General features: G+C 42.1%; 2 protein-coding genes across 4 annotated transcripts; both read right to left on the minus strand.

Annotated features, from left to right (window-relative positions):
• Positions 1-749: 749 nt before the first annotated feature.
• snrnp27 (small nuclear ribonucleoprotein 27 (U4/U6.U5)) lies at positions 750-5,375 on the minus strand. Of its 2 annotated transcripts, XM_080048493.1 has the most exons (7): positions 5,321-5,375; positions 5,179-5,219; positions 4,181-4,316; positions 3,403-3,494; positions 3,197-3,276; positions 1,460-1,527; positions 750-1,078 (listed from the first exon to the last, which is right to left on the minus strand). In XM_080048493.1, the coding sequence occupies exons 2-7, from the start codon at positions 5,216-5,218 to the stop codon at positions 1,024-1,026; spliced, it is 471 nt and encodes a 156-aa protein (XP_079904619.1). In that variant the 5' UTR covers position 5,219; positions 5,321-5,375; the 3' UTR covers positions 750-1,023. The 2 variants fall into 2 exon arrangements, with proteins under 2 accessions (XP_079904619.1, XP_079904618.1); XM_080048492.1 differs by having other exon boundaries at positions 5,179-5,350.
• A 2,254-nt stretch (positions 5,376-7,629) lies between these two features.
• Positions 7,630-19,011, minus strand: add2 (adducin 2 (beta); the record flags this gene model as incomplete). Of its 2 annotated transcripts, XM_080037037.1 has the most annotated exons (14): positions 7,630-7,877; positions 8,425-8,508; positions 9,327-9,453; positions 9,546-9,632; positions 9,740-9,856; positions 11,109-11,372; positions 13,345-13,521; positions 14,022-14,120; positions 15,402-15,545; positions 16,138-16,287; positions 16,775-16,855; positions 17,039-17,190; positions 18,260-18,401; positions 18,862-19,011. In XM_080037037.1, 14 exons carry the CDS (start codon positions 19,009-19,011, stop codon positions 7,630-7,632), a joined length of 2,022 nt encoding a protein of 673 aa, XP_079893163.1. The 2 variants fall into 2 exon arrangements, with proteins under 2 accessions (XP_079893163.1, XP_079893164.1); XM_080037038.1 differs by lacking the exon at positions 8,425-8,508.
• Between the last annotated feature and the right edge of the window lie 2,669 nt (positions 19,012-21,680).

The following is a 21,680-nucleotide window of genomic DNA, read 5'->3' on the forward strand; positions in this document are numbered from 1 at the left end:
CACGGGAGCGCAACTTGGTTGGTTGCCTTCTGATAGACTTGTTAGCTATTGGCCGCAGTGCCCACGAGCTAAAACTGGGAACGCCCCGCGTTCTGACAGAAGACGCACTCCTCTCTGCCATGCTGTTTCGCGGTGTATGACAGTGATTGGCTCTTGCTATGTTGTCCTATTTCGTGTATAGGGATTGGCCAGATTCACATGCTCTCTCATTATTGGTGTTTGTGTTCTCCTATCACAAAGCATTTATCCGCGCAGGCGCACGCCCACTCCTTCCGAAATATGATAGCAGCAGAAAGCCTGCTTCAAAAAGGAACGGATGCCCATATTAAACGAAGTAAAAAACCCTGCACCCGCACTTAGAACGTGGAGCTTGTGTTTATGATGTAAAACGTCCTTCATCTAAGATTACACCGCATCCTTAAAATAGAAACCAGTCTGTAGCACAGTGGTGGGGACTGGGGAATACCAAATAAGGTTAGATGAAAATAAACCAGAAAAACACAACAGTAAGCTCCAGTGGAATTAATAACCAAGACATAGGCTTGAGTGTAGTGATTCATAGTCAGTTGCACTAAATATTACGATCTCATTCAATTAAAACACGTTAAAAGTCATACTGTTAAGATGCTAGCCCTTACACACCAGAAAAGGCTCCTACACATCATTGCAGATGGAGAAAGCAACATTTGCTTGCACGTTTTGTTCTTTTTTTCCCCCTCCATAGCCAGGACTGCATCCACACATTTTTGTAAAGCCTTTATTTCAAATAAAACACCCACACACTTCAACAAAACATAGCTCAATGCATTGTGCCCACAGTGGCTTTCCTATCAGTACTAAACTGTGCCATACTGCAAGCACTATTCACACTCGGGTGTTCATTTACAAACGGTATATACAGAAAATGTTAGCGTAACACAAAACAGGTTTGGAAATAACCGGAAACAGCACAATGTTGTCCGCTATTGAGAAAAGGGAACAGAGGTAAGCTTCTCGGGTATCTCAATGAGTTCTTCATACTTTTCAGGCGATGAAGTCCAGCGGTCTGTTGAATCCACCTTTTCTGTTCATGTACTGCCTAAAAAGAAATAAATATATAAGGAAAACATTGCATCACTGTTACCCTCGCAACACTTGCCGATTACATCATCGAGCACCAATGGGAGAGCCGGGAACTCTGCATAGAAACACCTGCAGAGGTGATTGGCTACATGGCAGTGGTTGATGCCCAGAGTCCTGACTGTGGGGGGACTTCAAAGTCGACGGCTTTAACCTGACAACCTGAGCATCATCTGGGCTTCTAACAATTCCTTCAAGACGGATCACTATAAGAACACAAGGGCGTCGAAAAAATGTCCCTAATTGTCTGGGGCTATGGACAGCACTGTTGTGATGCTGCACCACAAATAAACATCTCTTTGCTATTAAAAACATTTATTTTTCCTTGTTGTTGACGTACCTGTATTTTCTCTTCATGCTCACATTGATAGCATGTGCATTGACTGCTCCTTCCTTTTTTTTCTTCCCCTGTTTGAAAAACAATGTTACTGCGTCAGACATACAAAACATCACGTATTACAGTTCAATTTATACAGTATAGTGTCATATCAATTTACTAAATCTAGCCAACTCAGCTCGTCTTCAATTGCTCCTTTTATTTACAAAAGTAATTTGTGAGGATCATATGGAAGACTCACCTGTGCATAACCTTTAAAAATATATTTTAAACTTCACTAAAAGGTTAGACGGAAAGAACCGAATTAGGTTTGAGAAAACATATCCTCTGTTCTACTGTTGAAAGGGATGGGTATCTAGAATCAATACTAAATTGGTACTGGTTCCTGACTGGTCAGTACCGAAATAGGAATAAGCTCCTGGACAAACGATGCTGCTATTGGTATTCATGCAGCGTTCATTCATTATAACGTAGGGGCATTTTCAAAATTCTTAACCGTCTATTAATGATGCCGAAGCTGGGATAACGTTTGAAGTTGTGTAAATGTGTGTTTACTTTCTGCGCTCTACAGTTCATGGCTAACAGGGAAACAGTGTGGGTTCACTTCACTTTATTGAATGAAATGCCGTTAAATGCAATATATGAAGTTGTATATGAAAATAACTTGCCACAAATAATAAACCGCAAATGTAATACAAATCTGCAGCTTTTATCGTAATAATCCCACAATGGTAATAACCTTCACATAAACGTAATAACAGTTGCACACCACCAACGTAATATGTAAATTCCCGTGAACGTTCTAGTGGATTTATTATGTTTGCCGAAAGATAAAATCTTCAGCTTTCAAAATTGGGATAACTTCCAAAAGAAGGTAATACATCACTAATATAATCAAAATGCAATTTATACAAAATGGTATCTCGAAAAGTCTTTGTGGGAGGGGTCAATAAACTCAGTATGGACATAGTTAAGAATTAAACTAAGTAAAGAATTGATTGGCTGCAAAAGTTGGCTATTATATTTTCTCATTAAAAAGGAATACTCCACCTAGAACTAATTATTACGTTAAAAAGGGAAATGACTTGACTGTTGCCGCCTGTGGGGAAAGCATTACATGTGTGGGATCAATACATTTAAAGCTGCAGTTTTATAACGTTCACAGTTTATAACGTTTGTGGGAAGTTATTGCGTATGCATCCAGGTCTTACAATGTGTGTAGGTCAAACCTGTTACCTCATGATAACTGACGAATACAACATTATAAATCTAATGCAATGCAGCGTGTTTGACAGCTTTGGCTTCTGTCAAAAGTATCCTTAAATAACAGTTGAATCTTCTCATATCATGTCCTTATTTTTTGCACCAAATGTTGAGTAGCATCAATAACAGTATCAATATTGATGTCGGTACCAATAAGATCCTAGCAATACCCGTCTCTTACTATTGTTCTAATTGTCATGTATAATGCTGAGGTGTTGTGATCCAGTGAAAAGAGTACTGAGAAATGTTTTGTAAAGTGTGTAATAACAAAAGAGTTAGAGCTGCTCTGATATTTTAGGGTATTGGTCCACTACATATGTTTGGGAAATTCAGTGGTGATCCTTAACCTCAACCGAAACGAAAGCAAATCAACAGTATATGCCCATTTTCAGATTAGCTGAAGAAACAATGGATTTTATTCAAAACAGATTGCACCTCCTTGTGGTGGAACAGTATATGACACTCCTGTGCTCTCACCTTGCTGGTGCTAAAGGAACCAAATCCCATTAGTTTCATCATCTCAATTTCCTCTTCTGTTTTGCCCTCCATGTCTTCCTCTGGCAAAAGAAAAATGTAGGGATGAAAATGTTGGCAAAAAACAGAAATGTTGCACTGGGAAATGTCATATTTACTTTAGATTGATTCTATATGTAGCGAATACACAAATGGAACTCATCCAATACCTGAGATCTCAATGGGCTTTTGCTTGTCCTTGGCGTCTTTGTCTTTTTGTCTGGTGGGAGAGTCGGAGGAGGAGCGAGCGCGTCTAGGTGACCTGCAGAAGGAACACAAGTGTTGCAGGACGGGTTTTCCACAGGTAAGATGAAGGCTTGAAGCTAATGCTACTTTAAGGACGCTGTACTGTTTATGGTTGGTTTGGGTTGCAACTGTAGGTGAGAAGAATCATAAATGCATAGAAAACAATCTGAAGTGATTTTATAAGACAATGCCAGGCGCCATCTGAAATAGGGATCAGATGACTTTGGTGAAGTATCTAGGAATAGTGTTTGACTCGTAGGTGAAATCTAATGAGTATACTGACTGTATTGTCAAGCGGGGGGACAGCAGATAATTCATTTGCTAAGGAAAGCAAACTCTTTCTGTGTCTGCAAAAACATTTAAGGTTACTTGTCACAAAATGTTATCAAGCCATGAGTCTAAACCTTTTTATTTGTGTGCTGGTTTTATGGGATGTCTTTGAAAGATTGAAAACTGTATTCATAACATCGTCAAGGTCGGCTCCAAGATCACTGGAGTACAGTTACGAGACTTCAGCCCTCTCTGGATGAACCAAGCAGTCCAGAAAGCTGAGAAAATAATAGCTCAACCAGATCATGCACTTCCAGTGAATTGTAATCTATGCCGTCAGGCCGGTGCTATTAATTAATAGTATTCTGAATCTATCTGGTGACAATGAGGTGTATCAATTATCTTTAGTCCCACCGGAAGTGTGTTCCTCACCTTGAACGCCTCCTGTGGGGAGAGCGTGAGCGACTCCTACGACGTTCACGGTCGCGTTCTCGAGAACGAGAGCGTTCCCTCTCCCTTCGCTTCCGCTCACGATCCCGTGATGGGGAGCGGGAACGTCTTTTCTCTGCTGCACAGGAGCAAATGAGATCATGACACATTTGCTTATCTGGGGATTATTTTAATGCCGGATTTGAACCGGGTCTGCTGCGAGGAGGACTGAGCCTCTAATATAGGGAGGATTTAACAGATTTGTCTTCTGTAATATTTGTTGCACTTCTCTGCATTATTTTTTTTTAAATGATACCTGATGTGCATGCAGCCTGTATAAGGGTGCTGGACAGCATTTTAGTATACTTGTATTCTACAGTGTTCTGACCAGAACCAACAAGAGTCATTCAAACCCTTAATAATTTGGTTAGGACCACAGTCACAGTCCAATCAAGATCCTGCAAATCACTTTGTAAACTAAGCTGAGGTGATCAATCAGTGGCCGCTGTCTCAAATGATAAAACATTAGATTTTGTTTTTCAGTATTTGATATTTTACCCACCGCTAGTGCTACAATATTCAATATGACATGGTTTCTCAAAGCGTGTTGTGTGTGTGTGTGTGTGTGTGTGTGTGTGTGTGTGTGTGTGTGTGTGTGTGTGTGTGTGTGTGTGTGTGTGTGTATGTATGTGTGTGTGTGTGTGTGTGTATGTATGTGTATATATATATATATATATATATATATATATATACACATCATTAGCATCTAAGCTAACAGTACACAACTACATTGAGGAACATGTGTAGTTGTTGCCACTTATTGGTTTAAAGAAGGGAAACAGGAATGTTTGTCATATAACATATGTGATATTTGGAGGTGTAACGCATGTGCTAAGGAAATAAAATACGCGATTGACATACTTTCATGTTGACATTTTCGACGCTAAAAACAGCCAGCTAACCATACGCAGCGTTAACGTTAGCTACTATTAGTTTCTTACCTCGTCTCGCCGGAGGAGATCGACTCCTGCTTCTCCCCATTCTGCGAACAGATTAATGTAGTACGTTACGCAATGGAAAACAATTTGAAATATGAACAAACTGTTGGTTTATTTGTATTTGAGTATCGTTGAACGCCACTACTTTGCAGTACGCAGGCTCCTCTGTTGTCTCTTTTGGTTGTGCGTCTTGTGCGAGCTTCCGGTGATGTTTGTGAAGAAAAGCGCCCTCTAGCCGCCTGGAGGAGTGTTGCAGTTGCCGACAGCACAGTTTATGTTAACCCATATGGAGAAAACACAACTCTAGGCCTGTACTTAAACTCAACCACATTTTGCTGACAACATTTAGCATTAGCTACTCGTTGTCTTTACAGATTAAACCTTTTGATACCATTCCTGTCCAGTGAAAACAACAAAGGCCTCTATCCAAATATGTGGATCTGGTTGCCCATGTTTCGGAAAAATTGAAGTATGAAATGCTCCGTCACAGTTTTAGAAAATCTTCTAATAGTTAAACAAAATAAACCTTTAAAAAATATATGTTGAGTAGCAGGATAAGGTATCATCACAAATCACAATGCTAAAAACAAGGGCTCTTTTTTTTAACTTTATAACCTTCATGGTTCTAACTACAAACATATGATTTTATAGAATGTGCTACATATAGTCAAATGCAGCTAAACATTGAACATCCACATCATTTAAATGCAACATACACATCAATGCTGCAGGAATATGAATCCACAAACACCAGATATATAAAGAAAACACTGACAGTGACCATTTTACGGCACTATGTGTATTACTTTGTCACTTAGTGCATTTATCCGATATAATACTTTTACTTAGGTAAGGTTTGATATGGAGAACTATATTTTGTAATTTAACAATTAAATGTCGTATTACTACTTACTAATATTTAAAGTTAGTAATATTTAATGTTAACAAATAAATACAAAGGGTAAAAGTGACTGTCCTGAGAATCCAGTCAGCTGCCAGTTGCTGTTCATTTGTTTCTAAATTAATTGTATTGAAAGAAATGTATTCACACAAACAAACACATACATATAGTAAGACATTACCTTTGATCAGAGTAGTAGAAACCGGAATAAAACCGGAATAAACTGACCATCAAGCAGAGCGAGAGAGACAGACAAACTAGATGTTGGGTTGCTTTTAAATCAAACTTAATCTTTAATGACTGATACATGATAACCTTGCAACACGCACTTATACATTCTAATAGAAAATAAATTAAAACCATGAGCAAACATCATCACACTTGAGCATTTTTTTGATAACAGCTACTGGTTAAAACGGAACATACTTACAACTGTTAAGGAGGTATTTTGCACACATACATCTAAAAAGGAAAAAAAAAAGGAAAAAAGTGGAATGTTTAGTTTAGTACCTTCGGTAGCTTCTGTTACTTGGTTTCAAACTGCATCGGCAAGCAACAAATTCTTTATGCTTTTCTCCTTTTTTTTTGGGCAATAGAGGCATTTATAGCGGCTTTTGTTTTGTTGCGAGCCAGTATATTCTCTCGGCTGTCTTCCTCCTTTGCCCTTTTCCCTGCTGTAATAACGTCAATAGGCTTATACACAAAAACCAGCATCCAGTTCAGTAGGGCACAATCAGTAGCTATCAGTATATTTCTACATGGACTGCACCTGTGCTCACATATACGTACCTGCGACATCTGATAATAAGAACCAAATCATGATTAGGGGAGGCCTACGATGAAAAAACATACTAGAATGTCAATATACATATTATGTTAAGTGCCTATACATGGATAAGAGGTGCATAATCCAGAGGGATGTGAATGTCCACTGTGTCTTGCAGAATTGTGGATTAAAAAAAATAATTATATTAAACCCATTTTAATTGGTAAGTGCACAGGATCACACAAGTAATCCCTCTATCAGAAAGGAACATGTTTGACTCTCTGTACAGTGACGTAGTGAAGTAATGGGTTGATAGCACAGCAGGTGAAAATAAGACGTGAGAAGCACAGGGACCTCAGTGTGTGAGTGTGAGTGTGTGTGTGTGTGTGTGTGTGTGTGTGTGTGTGTGTGTGTGTGTGTGTGTGTGTGTGTGTGTGTGTGTGTGTGTGTGTGTATGTGTGAGAGAGAGATAAGACGTAGTGTGTACATGTTGTATACGATCTTGGTCAAATAGTTTGTGAAAATAATTATCAGTGTCTTTATTTAATTTGCTTAAGATGAATCACCACATAGATCAAAGTCAGTGAGTACCGATTGTTACAGTAACATATTTGAAAGTCCAATTTTAGACTGAACAGCATCTGTGAGTGACAGCAGCTTAACTGAAGGTGTTTGAATACTAGATCTGATGTGGTAAACTCATCGGCTGCTCCGTCGTACACCGAGAAATGTTTCACAGTAGTATTTCACCGAGGTCTGGTGGTTTGTGGCCTCCCCTGTGAGCGCCTCAGGTCTCTGCCTTCTCCTTCTGCTTCTTGCTCTTCTTCAGGAACTTGAACTTCTTCTTCTTCTTGGAGGGGGACTTGCAGGGCGATTCCTCTGGAGTGCCCCCCTGTGGTTTGGCGGGCAGAGCGGCGGGCGCGGGGGAGGTGTCGTTGGTGGAGAGAGCCTTCATCCCTTTCTCCAGTTCCTCTGTGGTCTGCTTCTCCTCCTCCCCTCCGTTCTGTACGGCCGGGGAGTCGGGCTTGGCCTCTTCTGATACAACAAGAAACACAACATAACATGGAGTGATCAGGAAGCAGAGAACCAGAGAGCTTCGAGAGGGGTGGAGCTGTGAAGCCACATGCAGAGAAATGTCGCAGCAGATGAACATGCTTGCCCTAAGAGAACGGGGAGGTCTTTTTGATTCTGAGTGAATCAGTGTGTCACACAGACAGAGATGGAATGTTATAGTCAATACAGTGACAGGTCAAATGCGGCAGTAATGGCAAAGAGAGCAGACATTTTGACTCACACAGGTTTAAAGGTAAAATCAGCAATTCTGTTTTTTTCCAAAATCAGTGATAATCTTCTCACGGTCTGCTACCTGTTTGTACTATTTGCATTAGAAGTGATCACTAAACAGAGACAGTATGATCTGAATATGAAGGGGTGTAACACTTAGTCGGGGACCATTTGAAGCATGATATGAGAGGGTCAGAAGCAGGGGTCTAATGTATGGAAGGCTTGGAGCCGGCTGCTGGTCAGATACAGTGTTGACGGTAAGCATGGGGCGACAAGTCAGCACTCTACCAAGCCTCACCTGAGACGGGAGGGGGGCTGGGCGCAGGGCCCTTTGTGGGGGAGGTAGCACAGGGAGACTCCGTGTCATTTGCCACCTCCTCCCCTACTCACACAACACACAGAGACACACAGTGAGGGGCAGTGAGGGATCAGCTGTGCAGGTTAAGACTTGTGAGGCAAAAACAGGTTTAACACAGTTAACATTACAGGGACAGGTACAATCACATTTGCATACGGGAGCGGTGTGTAATAATCTAATTTCAAAAATGACTATCTGTACATTTTCAAACCTATCGGCACATTTCATTTTACAGTTTGTACCATGCAACAAGAATTCAGCAGTAAATCTGTTGCATGATTCACAGACCATCACAAAGATAGATGGTGAAATAAGCTTAATGTGAAAATGATACTAGCCTTTAGAAATGATACACACAGACCCCTTATGAAGGTTAGAAGACAGAGTGCAGTGCGTTAAGTGAAGGGATAGCATGTTAAACTGCCTTTACTACTTAACAGAGCAAAAGGTTTGCACACACCCCTATGGGGCCAGTGACCGAGTGTTAAGGATGAATAAATTTAAAAGAAAAACAATTGGTTAAGTAAATAAAAATATTATCGAGCTTAATGGTTTTCCCTAGCCTGGCGAGAAGAAGAAGGAGAACGTTAGGTCCCAACTAGAACCTAACGTTCGTCCCTTATAGCGGAAGGCAGCTTCTGATTGGTTCGTGTAGTCGTCAATCTAGCCTTGTGAAAACAGCCATATCTCACAAGCTTATTCGTTGATCAATGATGTCAATGTCAACAACTAACTACAAGAGCCAATCAGGGGCTGCCTTCAACTGACAGACGGGGCCGGGCTCCTGCAGTTGCATCTTCGAGGAAACAAAATGAAGTCAGTGAGTCGTAAAGTGATCCTACCATCAGGCCCTCCATCCTGTTTCCTCTGCACCTCCTTGCGATACTCATCCAGCTCCTGGTCTGTCAGCTGGTTGAAAGGGTTGGGAGTTTCTGGCTCCGGTGGCTCTTTAGGTGGGCTTTCTGGAGACTGAAGGAGAGACACAATGATATCACAGCTGATAGCTCTGGACTTTTAGAGGAAAAAGAGACATCATGTTTAGGATGAGCAGTGCCGCTTACCGGAGGACCTTCAACTGTTATAACGCTGGCCAGGACTTGAGACTGCGGCCCCGCTGTCTTCATGTCTTGCCGATTCTGTTGTCGGATCTGAGCAGGAGAATATCGATTTAACTTCTAGCTAAATATTTTTGATTCATTTGACGGCATGCAGAAGGCAAAGTTAGGGCATTGAGGATAGACGTAAAAAGCCAGACCTTGTTCCGTGTCTCGATCACCTCTCGAGGGTTGGTGAAGAGAGGCACAAACTGGTTGGGGCTTTCTATTTTGATGGTGGTGCTGCCCGCTTGTGTCACCTCCTCTGCCTTCAACCACTAAGGCAAAGAGAAAAAGACTACACATCAAAACATCATATATCATACTCCACTTTCAAACTCAAATTTGCAGAATTCTGTGAGACAATATTTCTCCTGTGTGCTTTATTAAGTCAGACTTGTCTAGGAGAAAAACTCCACTTGCTCCTTCATTGTTTCCTCTTTTAAATATTGTTTTCATAATTTGTAAATTCATTCTATGGATGTTTGTCCAGCAGAGGGCAGACTCTACAGTGCTGTAGTCGTATCACAGAGCAGTGGGTTTTCCCCTGCAATGCAGAGAGAGAGAGAGAGAGAGGCGGGTGAGAGAGAGAGAGAGAGAGGAGGGTGGGAGGGACAGAGGAGGAGAGCCAGGCTCCTCCTACTGATGTAAGAACCGTTTCATTTTGAATTGGTCTCCAGAGGACTCAGCACTGCAGCTCTGCTTCACTTTTCTCTCCGAGATCCTTAGAAAGAAAAAATTACACCAAAGTGTTGATTAGATCTACCGTGGGTTGGGGCTGGGCACTTAATAATACATGCAGAACCTTAGTTTACAAGACATGCTTTTTCCTACTTTTCAAAGGGCAGTCATTTATTTATTTTTGTTGCAAGAAATGCAATTTATTTATTTTCTACAGTTTTAGATGTGACGTTTTAATTTCGAGCAATGCTTAAATGTAATCATTTAATATTCAATCATAAACAGTTCATTTGTGTGTTTCCTTGTGTTTATTTTAAATATAAGAGATGCACTCTTTCATTACAAAAATATCCCTACTTGAATGGTTGACCATATTTACAGTGCAACCCTTGTCAGTGAACTATGAGAGCAAAAATAAAAAAGACATAACCCTTTATTAATTGTACTCATGGTAAAATGTGACTGTGATTTTAAGGTCAAATTGCCCAGCCATCCCCTGGGCCATAACCAAAGTCAAATCATCAGAAAGATTAAGGGTGTATTACTGGGGTTCCCTTCCCTGCATAAGTCATTTTAAGAGTAAGCTCCAAAAAGCAGCACGTTTAAAGCCTTTTCTCCCACACCGCTCACTAACCTCACACTGTTCTGATCCCTCTGCTCCTTCACGTTGCCTACACACAGTATCACTTTGTATGGAATTGGGAACACGCAACTTTCAGGCCATAATGTAGCCTGGTCTGCACAAAATGCTTTGGATGTTGAAATGAACAATTAAGTTAGACTGGGGGCCAATCACTTTATTTAAGAACAATCATTGAAATCAAAGAGTTCTCATTGGCAGAGGCTCACAGTGGTGCGTTGCTGCTGTTGTTGGTGTCCCGGGCTGGCGGCTGGCTCCTGGTTGACCTTCTGGTAGGTGTTGGGGGTGTTGAGCCAGCGGGTCCTCTCCTGCTGCTGGCGCTGGGCGAAGGGGTGCTGCCTCAGGGCCGGGTGCAAACCCTCCTCATCAAACTGGTGGAAGGCTGTGGCTGTGGGGGGCAGCTCCACCTCCCTGCGTGTCCGCGATCGCTCCAGCAACACGGGGAAACGGTAGGCGTAACCCGTACGGTAGCCCTGGAAAAACAAACAGAGGAAATAACTGGTTTAGGGTTTGGGGATGTTATAGACAAAGTAGTGAGACATGATGAGTGGTGCATTTACACTAATGGTCTGATTTAGCACGCTTTTCTTTGCTGCACCAGGTCATGTCAAGCTAATCGTATGGATTTCCTATGCTGTCCCACAGCAGGGCAGGACAGCACTGACCTGGATATTGTGATTCAGAGCAGAACCTGCATGGTCTCTTCTCTCAACCGAGATGTGTCACTACACTTAAATAATGTCAGTTCTATTTATATAACACACTATCAAAAATAGAAATTCTCCTCAGTGGGATTTACAATCTTTGCAGCATACAACACGCTTGGTCCTAAGTCCGTCGACTCGGCTGTTGAACAACTCCCAAAAAAAACTGTGAAAAGGAATAGTTTAACATTTTTGGAAATACACTTCAATCAGTCTTCCAGCACCTCTCACCCTCACATTATATCCCATTTGTTTAAACTTTACAAAAACTGAAATGTAGTAGCCTAATATACACACATGGTTTTCACAGGGGTTTATGTCGAGGGCATCATGGCTAGGAGCACCAACTTTCTGGGAGACTTTTTGTTACTGTAAAGTGGCTTTTTACAGTTTTATTTGTGTATTTCTTAAAAAACAAATGAGATGGTTAGCGAGTTTTAGAAGTGCCGGTAGGGGAGCCCCAGTTTCTCTGGTGTGTAGTTGTATTCCATGGAACAAGTGTATCCCCTGTTAAGGTAGTGCTGATGCAAACTGAAAGTTGTACGCTGCTGCTTCACATTAAAAGCTTTACATCAGCAAACCACAGGAAAGCTTTTATGCTTTTATTGCAAAGTTACAGGAAATGCAACGCTCTCTGGATGTCGCAGCACTTATGCTGCATAGAGATACAATAGGATATTGGGTAGAGATAGGAAAGATTCCCAAAAAGCAAGTGTTCAAATCAGCATAATATAACTTGACTGTTTTAGGATTGCAAACGTGGTCATGGGATGGTTAAAAGTATTTGCGATATGGCACTATAGCCATTACATTTTGGTGTAATTTACTTGAACAATCCTTGAGGCAATGAATATCTGTCTGTCTTTTCAGACACTTTCATATTATAAAGCACCAAGCTGGATAGATCTGAGCTTAGGGCTTGGATGTTTACATGAATGTAATTGCAATTTGAACAATACAAAATAGGATATGTCTTTCTACACAGCAAGATATGAACATGGTGCTTTTTGTTAGTGAATCACTCTTTATTATTGCTAAGGAGCAGCGGTCCAAAGAGGCAGCAGCCACAATGAGTTGGTGAGATGAAGAGCTGCAAAAAAAGCAAACCTCCCACACACATCAAGGTAAGGTTAACCATTAAGCATGTCACCCGTTTAATGGGATCACATTTTAAAAAGGGGTTATCTAACAAATTAGCAGTCAAATTGCGGTCAAATTGGGAGAGGCTTCAGGAAGCTGCTTCATGAGCCACAGAAGAATTATACGTCTGTGTTCTTAAGCCTTGTTTCCCCTGAGCGGTGCGGTTCAGTTCGGTGCGGCTCGGCCCACATTTAATTGCTTTTCCCAAAAGCTGGAAAGGGTACCAAAATGAGCGAACCCAGCAGCACCTATTTCTGGTTCCCTTTTGTACCAAGCCATCACAGATGGTCTCAAAAGGGTGGAGCTACACACTGCAGTTAATTGATTGGACGACAGAAACATTTCAGCGGACAGCTCTTTGTTTATTGTGTGTCAAGCTACACTGTCACACAGATACGATGTCACAATAGTTCAATAGTAGTGGAAACGCAAGCCAGATCTAGGGTCACCGTGCCTTGCCGAACAGTGCTATGCCGAACTGAACCTTGCTGCTCAGTGGAAACGAGGCATTAGCGTAAAATGGTCAGCTATTCCCTTAAACAAAGTCTAAAACATTGATGGATTCAGATTGATGCTTTTGTTTAGTACAATTGTTTCCTACCAAGTTATCCAGAGTTCTCATGAGGGCTTCAAACTCGTGCTCCCCGACGCGACTCTTGTGCAGCGGTCCAAAAGTGGAGCCGGCCCAGCCCACGGTGCCCACTACATTGGGTTTATGGATGGTCCGGTCCAACAGGATCAGATTGTGCTCACCACCGGAACAGCACAAAGCAGACACCTGGCAACAACATGCAAAAAAAAAAAAAAAAAAGAGACAACAGCTGCCATTTTAGGATAAAGTTACTGGGCTAATTTTCGAGATTCGAGGTTTTACTTCATGCGCACACACACAATTAAATTCAAGCCACCATAGTGGGAAAAGGGGTAAATATAACACATAAGCCTCCTGAGATTTGAAGGATCAATGACCTTCCCTACAGGCCACTGTTGGTCCTATAGGATGACTGCAGTGTCTGTTTGGCACAGGGCGCCGTCGTTGAGAAGTGTGTTGTACTGCAGTGCAGAGCTGCCGGCTGAATCACAGTATAGAAGGGCAACTGCCTAGGTGTAAGATTGGTGTATCTACAGCCTGTACACCTGCCAGCTCATTCTCTCCCACACACAAACACACGCGCAGTGGCAGCACTGTCTCCAGTACGTCAGTGTCGTGATGGTGTGTGTGTGATGGTGTGTGTGTGTGTGTGTGTGTGTGTGTGTGTGCGTGTATGTGTGTATTACCTGGATCTGGCAGGCAGCCTGGATGTGGTAGATGGTGTAGAAGGCCTCCTCCACAGACTCCCCTAGTGCGACAATGCCGTGATTCCTCAGCACAAGAACCTACACACATCAGGAATTCGACAAAAAGGCAATGATATGATATTGACTGTATGTGTATTTTTTATTGTATTGTATTCTGTGTTGACCTGCACAGGGACTGCAGATGGAAATGAGCCAACTGCTATAATCTGATACAAAGCATCTTTTCTACGTGAGATTAATGTTATCTTTTGTACATGGTCCCTGACAAATAAACTAAACTAAACATTGATAAAGGTATAACGAGAAAACTCCTCCATTACCTTCACTATATATATACAGTCATATGAAAAAGTTTGGGAACCCCTCTCAGCCGGCAACATTGCACTGATTTGTTGAACCATGTACAGATACACAATCTGCAGCCAGATGTTCTTGCAGGTCTTTGGAGGTGATCTTTGGGTTGTGTGCAACCATTCTCACAATCCGCCGCATATGCCGCTCTTGTGCTTTTCTTGGTCTGCTAGACCTGGGTTTAACTGCAACTGTGCCTGTGTCCTTCCATTCCCTGACAACGTTCCTTACAGTAGAAATTGACAATTGAAACCTTTGGGAAAGCTTCTTGTAGCCTTCCCCTAAACCATGATAATGAATAATCTTTGTTTTTAAGATATTTTGGGAGCAGTTTTGATGGTCCCATTCTGTCTCACTTCAGCAGAGAGTCAAAGAGAAGTGCAACTTGCATTTAGGCACCTAAAATACATTTTCTCATGATTAAACAGACATTTCTATGAGGTTCAAGGCTTAACAACATAATCCAACCAACTTTGTGTTTAAAGTCATCAGTTTTACATGCTGTTACAGGCATTAAAATCAACAAAACCACAAGGGTACCCATATTTTTGCACAGCCAGTTTTTCACATTTTATTTTATTTCACACAACCAAATACTGTTTTTCAAAAAATCTTTGTTTGGAAAACATCCCAGTAGTTAGCTGTTCCTGGTAAATTAAAGACATACCACTTTTATCTTTTTTTTGTGAAAGCAGAGTCAATTATAATGCCGGCTGAGAGGGGTTCCCAAACTTTTTCATATGACTGTATATATATATAACAGCTACAAATGATTGAGAAAATGACACTGTAAAATGAGAGGGAGCACCAAGAACAACTCTGCAGTTAAGTCCCCAAGCAGCAGCAAGCTTCAATTAGCTCATCCATCACCCCTATGCCTGTCCTTTCTTTATTCAGACAGCTGAATCAACTCACGTGGGAGGCACGGGAGCAGTAACTTGCCGACTCATGCGATGATATTCAATGTGTCTCGGATTAAGTGTCTTTTTGTCTCCGCGGCGCGCTCACCTTACAGGTCGGCCCGAGACTCTTCTGCAGCTCCACCCGGTCCTCCTCCTCCTCCATCACTCCATTGTAGTCGTAATAAGCCACGTCGCCCACCAGCAAGGCCTCATGGGAGAGTGGCAGCAGGCCACACTTCATAGATGAAACCTGGAGCAAAATAGCCAAGGAGGTCATGATACAGGCTTAAATTCACACTGATTTACTCACAAGTGTGCTTTACCATAAAATCCAAATTAATTGAACATTGGTGTGTTATGTTAAAGCCTCTGGGAAGCCGGTCTGAAATAGTAAAACCAATATTTCAAAGTTGGATGTCCTAATAAGATTTTAAAGAAATCTGATCGAAAATAAATGTTCATAAATATTACAAAACATAGTTTAAAAAAAAACTGCTTTTTCACTGTCTGTTTAGGCTTTAATTGACATGTGCCTCCGCTTGATTGACGTCTCCCTGGCTAATGTAACAAATGGTCACCATGGCTACAGTCATGTAAGCTATAGCGCAGAAACGATACATCACATGGGCGGAGTCACAAGATGATGAACTCTGATTCTGCAATTTTTGGAAAATGATTCCTCTCCGTTGGGTCACTGAATGTCGAGTTCACAAAATGCTTGCTATTTGTGTGAATGTGTTAGGACATCCCTCGTTCATTCATTGATTCATCGATTCATTGTGAGCAGAAGGAGTGTGATGTTGTCCCCTCTAAACAGGACCGAAGCCCCAGGCAAGACTCACCGCAGCCGTGGCCGGTGTGTGGAGGTGAAGCAGACAGCGGACGTCCGGCCGGGCTGAGTAGATGGCCGAGTGAAGGCTGAACTTGTCTGTGTCCACGCCCAGGTTGGTGCTGCCCTTCTCCACCACCTCACCCAGGATATTCACCTTTACCTGCATAGAGAGACACACAAGGTTAGGGAAGCAATGGTATCATCCATCCTATCAGATGGCAACATCCGTGATTATGTGACCTATGGAACAAATGAAAACATAACAAGTAGCATTTGACATGAAGGCAGTTTTAAGTGTAGAAGTAAAACATTTCGGCTATATGCTATATTTTTATTTTGAGGTCATACTTAGTGGTTGGCGCACTGCAATATATCCAGAGGGGGTTCGAATATTCTGCAACCTTCATATATATTTTGACTGGCGCAGAAAATTAGAAAGGCCTCCAAATATAAAACAGTCCTAAACTGTCCTTTTCTAGGGCCTTAGTAATAAACATTTGACTTTACACATTTCCCACAATGTCAGTAATAATGTCAATGAACTGTCATATTGAATTGTGTTAGATTGGAACAGGTTTACCTAATCAAGTGGCCACTAAATGCATGCATGTGCAACTGTTATCCTGACTGTGATGTGTCTTACTCACCAGACTAGATCCAGTCACTTCACTGCAAGCCAGGCCGTCTGGAAGCACCAAGAAGTGTTCCTGCTCTTTACTGACACGCAGCTGTGCGGGGCGAAGGAAGGGACATTAGTGAAGATAGACACATGATGGAAGGTAAGCTAAAATTACCGTAACGCTAATAACAAGTCTGTTCAGTAAGTTTGTGTTGTGCCCCCTTACAACAAAAAGGAAGAACACATAAAAAGACGGGTGAATGTATAATGTAAAAAAGACAGTGGAACTAACGGTGAGGCAGGTTCGGCTGATCTGGGCCCAGCCGAAGAGGTCGAACAGGCGATGGACACTGGCCAGCTTACAGCGCATCAGCCTCTCCCCCTTCACCATGCTGCCCGGCTCCCAGGCCTGCAGGTCATTGATGGGCGTCACCATCATCATGTCTGTGGAGGGAGGAGAGAGAGAGACAACCAGGCAGAGGCAGAGAGAGAGAGAGAGAGAGAGAGAGAGAGAGAGAGAGAGAGAGAGAGAGAGAGGAAGTGAAGATGACAGTATACAGAAACATGGTAGGTGCAGTAGAAGAGCGGTTGAACGTTTTCTAAAAAGGTACACACTTAACAGAAGGAAAATGACAACGGTGAATGATGTCTTGATTTGTAGTTGTAAACCTGAACGTTTACCATTGTAATTTTAACATGGACTTTGGCACAACTCTGATCAGCCAGAATAATTAAAAACCCCTTGTGTGGGCGTGCACAGCCTTTTAACGCTAAAGGTAATGGATCTTTACAATAAATAAAGCACTATTTGGGTAACTCTATTTGTTTTAATACTTGAATTTGACCAGTCGCACTCCCTGCCCATCTTTCTCTGCCAGTGACCTCATTATGTGTTGGTCAGTACGTTTGAACAAGCACGCACAGTACCAGGTCCACCCACGTCAATGGAAAGTTAATCTTATTAGTTACACACTTGTGCCAGATGAGCATCAAACACCATCATGCCACCCAGCAGATTAAATGGCTGTCAGAAGCAGTGACTGGTAGCTGGTTTTGTCACATCTATACTTTTTTATTATGGTCAACATCTGATCTCAAAACGATAATAATGTTAAAAGGTGGAGTCAATGATTCTGGAGTGTGTTGTCCAAATACATTTTTGTCAAAATCAGTGAATATCTCCTCCTGATCCGCTACCTGTCCTTACTATGTTTAAATGAAATCTGGTGTTAATACACAGCCTGTTGGAACTGGTATGTAAACAAAGGGGGCCCACCATAATTAGCAATATGCCCGTCAGTTACAGAGCCAAAAGGCTGTGTATTAACACTGGATTTTTATTCAGCACACACACAGTATTGACGGAATCATGAGGAGGTATTCACCGACTTGATTTTTTTTTTATTGACAACAATATCACTCGATCAACTCAAATTCAACAGAAAATCAGGCCTGAAATAGCATCATTGAAGTAAATGTAGAATGTTAGTGGTGTATTAAAAAGTGCACATACTAGAAGGGGAGACAGGCAGGGCCGCGGGAGAGCCATGTGAGGCCATGTAGTCGGCCAGCTGTCTTAATGCCCATAGGTTGGATGAGCTGCCACCCTTCTTCATCTGTTCCTGGATCAGCACATCCAGCTCCTTACTGAATGACTACACACACACGCACACACACCAGACATTCATTAAAAATAGTTTTAGTTTCATGATAATACTTAGTTGAAGTCCTTATGTGTAGGAGTTGAACATGCCTCTCTGTAATCACATAACAATTCCCCGGAGCATTGAACACATGCTCTGATTAACAAGCACTTATAGAGTACAGGCGGACCAGGGCGAGTAAACATGTTTAATGAGTTAATGAGTCAGCCTCTCTCCACGCGTCCTTTCACTTCATGGTCCCCCTCTGCACAACACTAATGGCTGTACACTTAGAATGGTCCCCAGCACTGAATGCAACCCAAGCCAATGAGTTGAATTTGAGGACATATTTATGGTTATATGAGGATACAACCACATCCGGAGGAGTGAAGACAGAGAAAGGAAAAGAATGGGGAAAAGGAAAAAGACAGACAATAAATCCTACAGAGGCAAATGATAAGGACCCTCTCACCGGACTCTGCATGAGGCTGGAGATGCGCTTCTTATGCTGGGGACCGGCGGAGCTGGGCGTGGAATGCTGAGGAGACACGAGGCTCTCAGGGACCCCATCACTCGGGCTGCGCTGCACCGGAGTGCCTTTGGGGGTGGGGGACTTGCTCATCTTCTACTGTTTTGCAGTGGGTGTCTTACAAACCAGTGGCTGACTGAGGAAAACTGTGAAGAAAACAGTCAATATTATTAATGCAAAGGAGAGAGAAGATCAATACCACTCTGTTAATTATGAAGCAGCAGCTTAAAAGTTGGAGTCAGGGATTCTGAAGAATGCTTGTCGTCAAAATCAGTGGACAACTCCTCACAATGCACTACCTGTAAGTACTGTGTGTAGGAGATATTCACCGATTTTGACAGAAAGTGATTTTGAACAAGCGTGCTCCAGAATCACTGACTCCACCTTTAAGAGGCTGCAGCTACAGCAGACGACAGACGGTACTAATGAAGGCTTGTAGATAACCCCACATAGTTTCACCCCTCATAGCCATTTCCAGACTTTATGCTAAACTAAGCTAGCCAGCTGCTGGCTAAAGCTTCATATCTACCATACTCATCCATGTCTCAAGAAAAAAAGTTCACAAGCGTGATTCCCAAAATATAAATGCCCAGCCAGCCATAGAACTGCCATCCTTCTGATCAGTGATTCGCTCTACCTCCTAAGCCATAGCTGCTGGGTCCAGCTCAATAGTGCAGGCCACCGTGTATCCAGACTATCCATCAATGACTTTGACTTTCATTTTGAGAGATAAATGGCGAAAGCTGGGTGTGTCTGGGTTATCTTGGAAAATTCACTGCTTTTCACAGGCCGCCATTCTTAAAATCTCTCTTATTCTCTATAAGCATGGAGTGACAACACAAGAGAAAAGCACTTAACAAAATACATCCTTTGAGTAACAGAGGAAGGTACAGGTCACCTGAAGCCGACAATTAGCCGGAATATGAATTCTTAAACTTCTAAGTCACTGTACACAGTGCATGTGGTTGTGCACAAATATGGCAGAACATATGATCAATCGTTTGACAGTGGAATATCAATGGATCAATGGCATGCAGTCCATTTTCAAAAAGGAAGGAACAGTAAATTCAGCTTGAGAGCAGTCAGGAGGCACATCGTGACACATAAATGGCACACAGACGTGCACTTATTGGAATACTAGAGCAGTTCTCTGGCAACTGGAGCTTCAGACATGAGACTTGCCTGAGGATGGCTAGCAGGGCCACTGATGATATCAACACAACAAGCTTACAACAAAGCAAGTGTTGAGCTTCCTCTAAACTAGAACATAGGTTTTGTTTTTTGTTTTTTTTAAAAGCACCTTACAATAGGCTTCAACTCAAGACGTCCTTTCAATAGTAAATGAACCACACGGGCAAACGAGTGAACGTACACTACAATGGGAATGGGGTGGAAATGTATAAAAGATTAAAGAAGAAAAAGGAGAAAAAGGTTCAGAGACATAAAAAAAGGCAATATATTAAGTTAATGGGAGAAAGAAGAAAAAACGGTTCTACTTCTTCGAGCCATATGCTTTTAAATGAGTAGCCATAATCCTGTGAGGATGAAGAAGTTAAGGCTTATCCTAAGAACTGTTAGTGTGCAGAATACGTTTCAATTTTCCTGTGTCTGAACATTCACGAGTCTACGAAAGAATATGGTGGAGCACATCAGCCCAGAGGAAGTGAATCTCAAGGTAGATCAAATGTGGAATATCAATTGTCAGTTCAATCAATATGCTCACTGTGCAATTCAACCCCAAGCAAGTCCTTTAGTAGGCCTATCTTACATTAACATGAAGGCTGAGGCATCCTGCTTGTAAGCACCCACACATACAAAAAAGAATATACACTTGACATTAAGATTTCTTTGCATTTTCAGATGGCAGCATATATTAGGATGAAAAACCTACCCGCACATTAAAGATGGCAGTATTCCTCAGGGCACTGGCCGTGGGTGGGAATGCAAGAGCTATAGACAACGCAGCATTAGCAGTAAGAGCTCACATCCAGACAGCAGCATCACAACCACCAACAGGAAGCTAGCTAGTGATACGGCTCGGTAATTGGAGAAAGAGTAGAGAGTTACCGTAAGGATCTTTAGAGAAGGGCTGGCCACTCCCCGAATTATAGGCCTACATACTCAACTGGCCGGGGACGCGCACACACACACACACACACACACACACACACACACACACACACACACACACACACACACACACACACACACACACACACACACACACACACACACACACACACAGAGTGGTGCTGCAGGGAGCAGATAAGGTCCCAAATGCACCACACCCTCTCTCCTGTGCTACATCTCACTAACTGACTCATTACTCACTCACTTACTTGCTTGATCAGTTGCATCACTGCTGTAACATAACTATTTGTGCATGTCTCTTACATCCAAGAAAAGCTTTTTAAGATGCTCGCTTTAACAGCACAACAGAAGGCTACATCAGACCCCTGCGCATCACTAAATCTCATTGCATTGCAAACCAAAAATTCTGACAGATGAGATGATTAAACCTTTAATGGCGTTTTTGGATCAACAACATGCTCGATCTCGCCAACGTCAGGCTTCCTGCACTCAAAAGCACTGACACATTACATCAGCCATTCACTAAAGCATTAACGCAAACTCCCTTAACATACACAGACACACATGCATTATGTTGTTTGCCAGCCAAACTGACTCCAGATCAGAACAACTCTCTTTTGATAAGGAAGGAAATGTTGCTTTTTCCAATTGTATCTATGGTATTTTCTTAT

This window comes from Ammodytes marinus (assembly GCF_949987685.1).
Source record: "Ammodytes marinus genome assembly, chromosome: 2".
Lineage (NCBI taxonomy): Eukaryota > Metazoa > Chordata > Actinopteri > Uranoscopiformes > Ammodytidae > Ammodytes > Ammodytes marinus.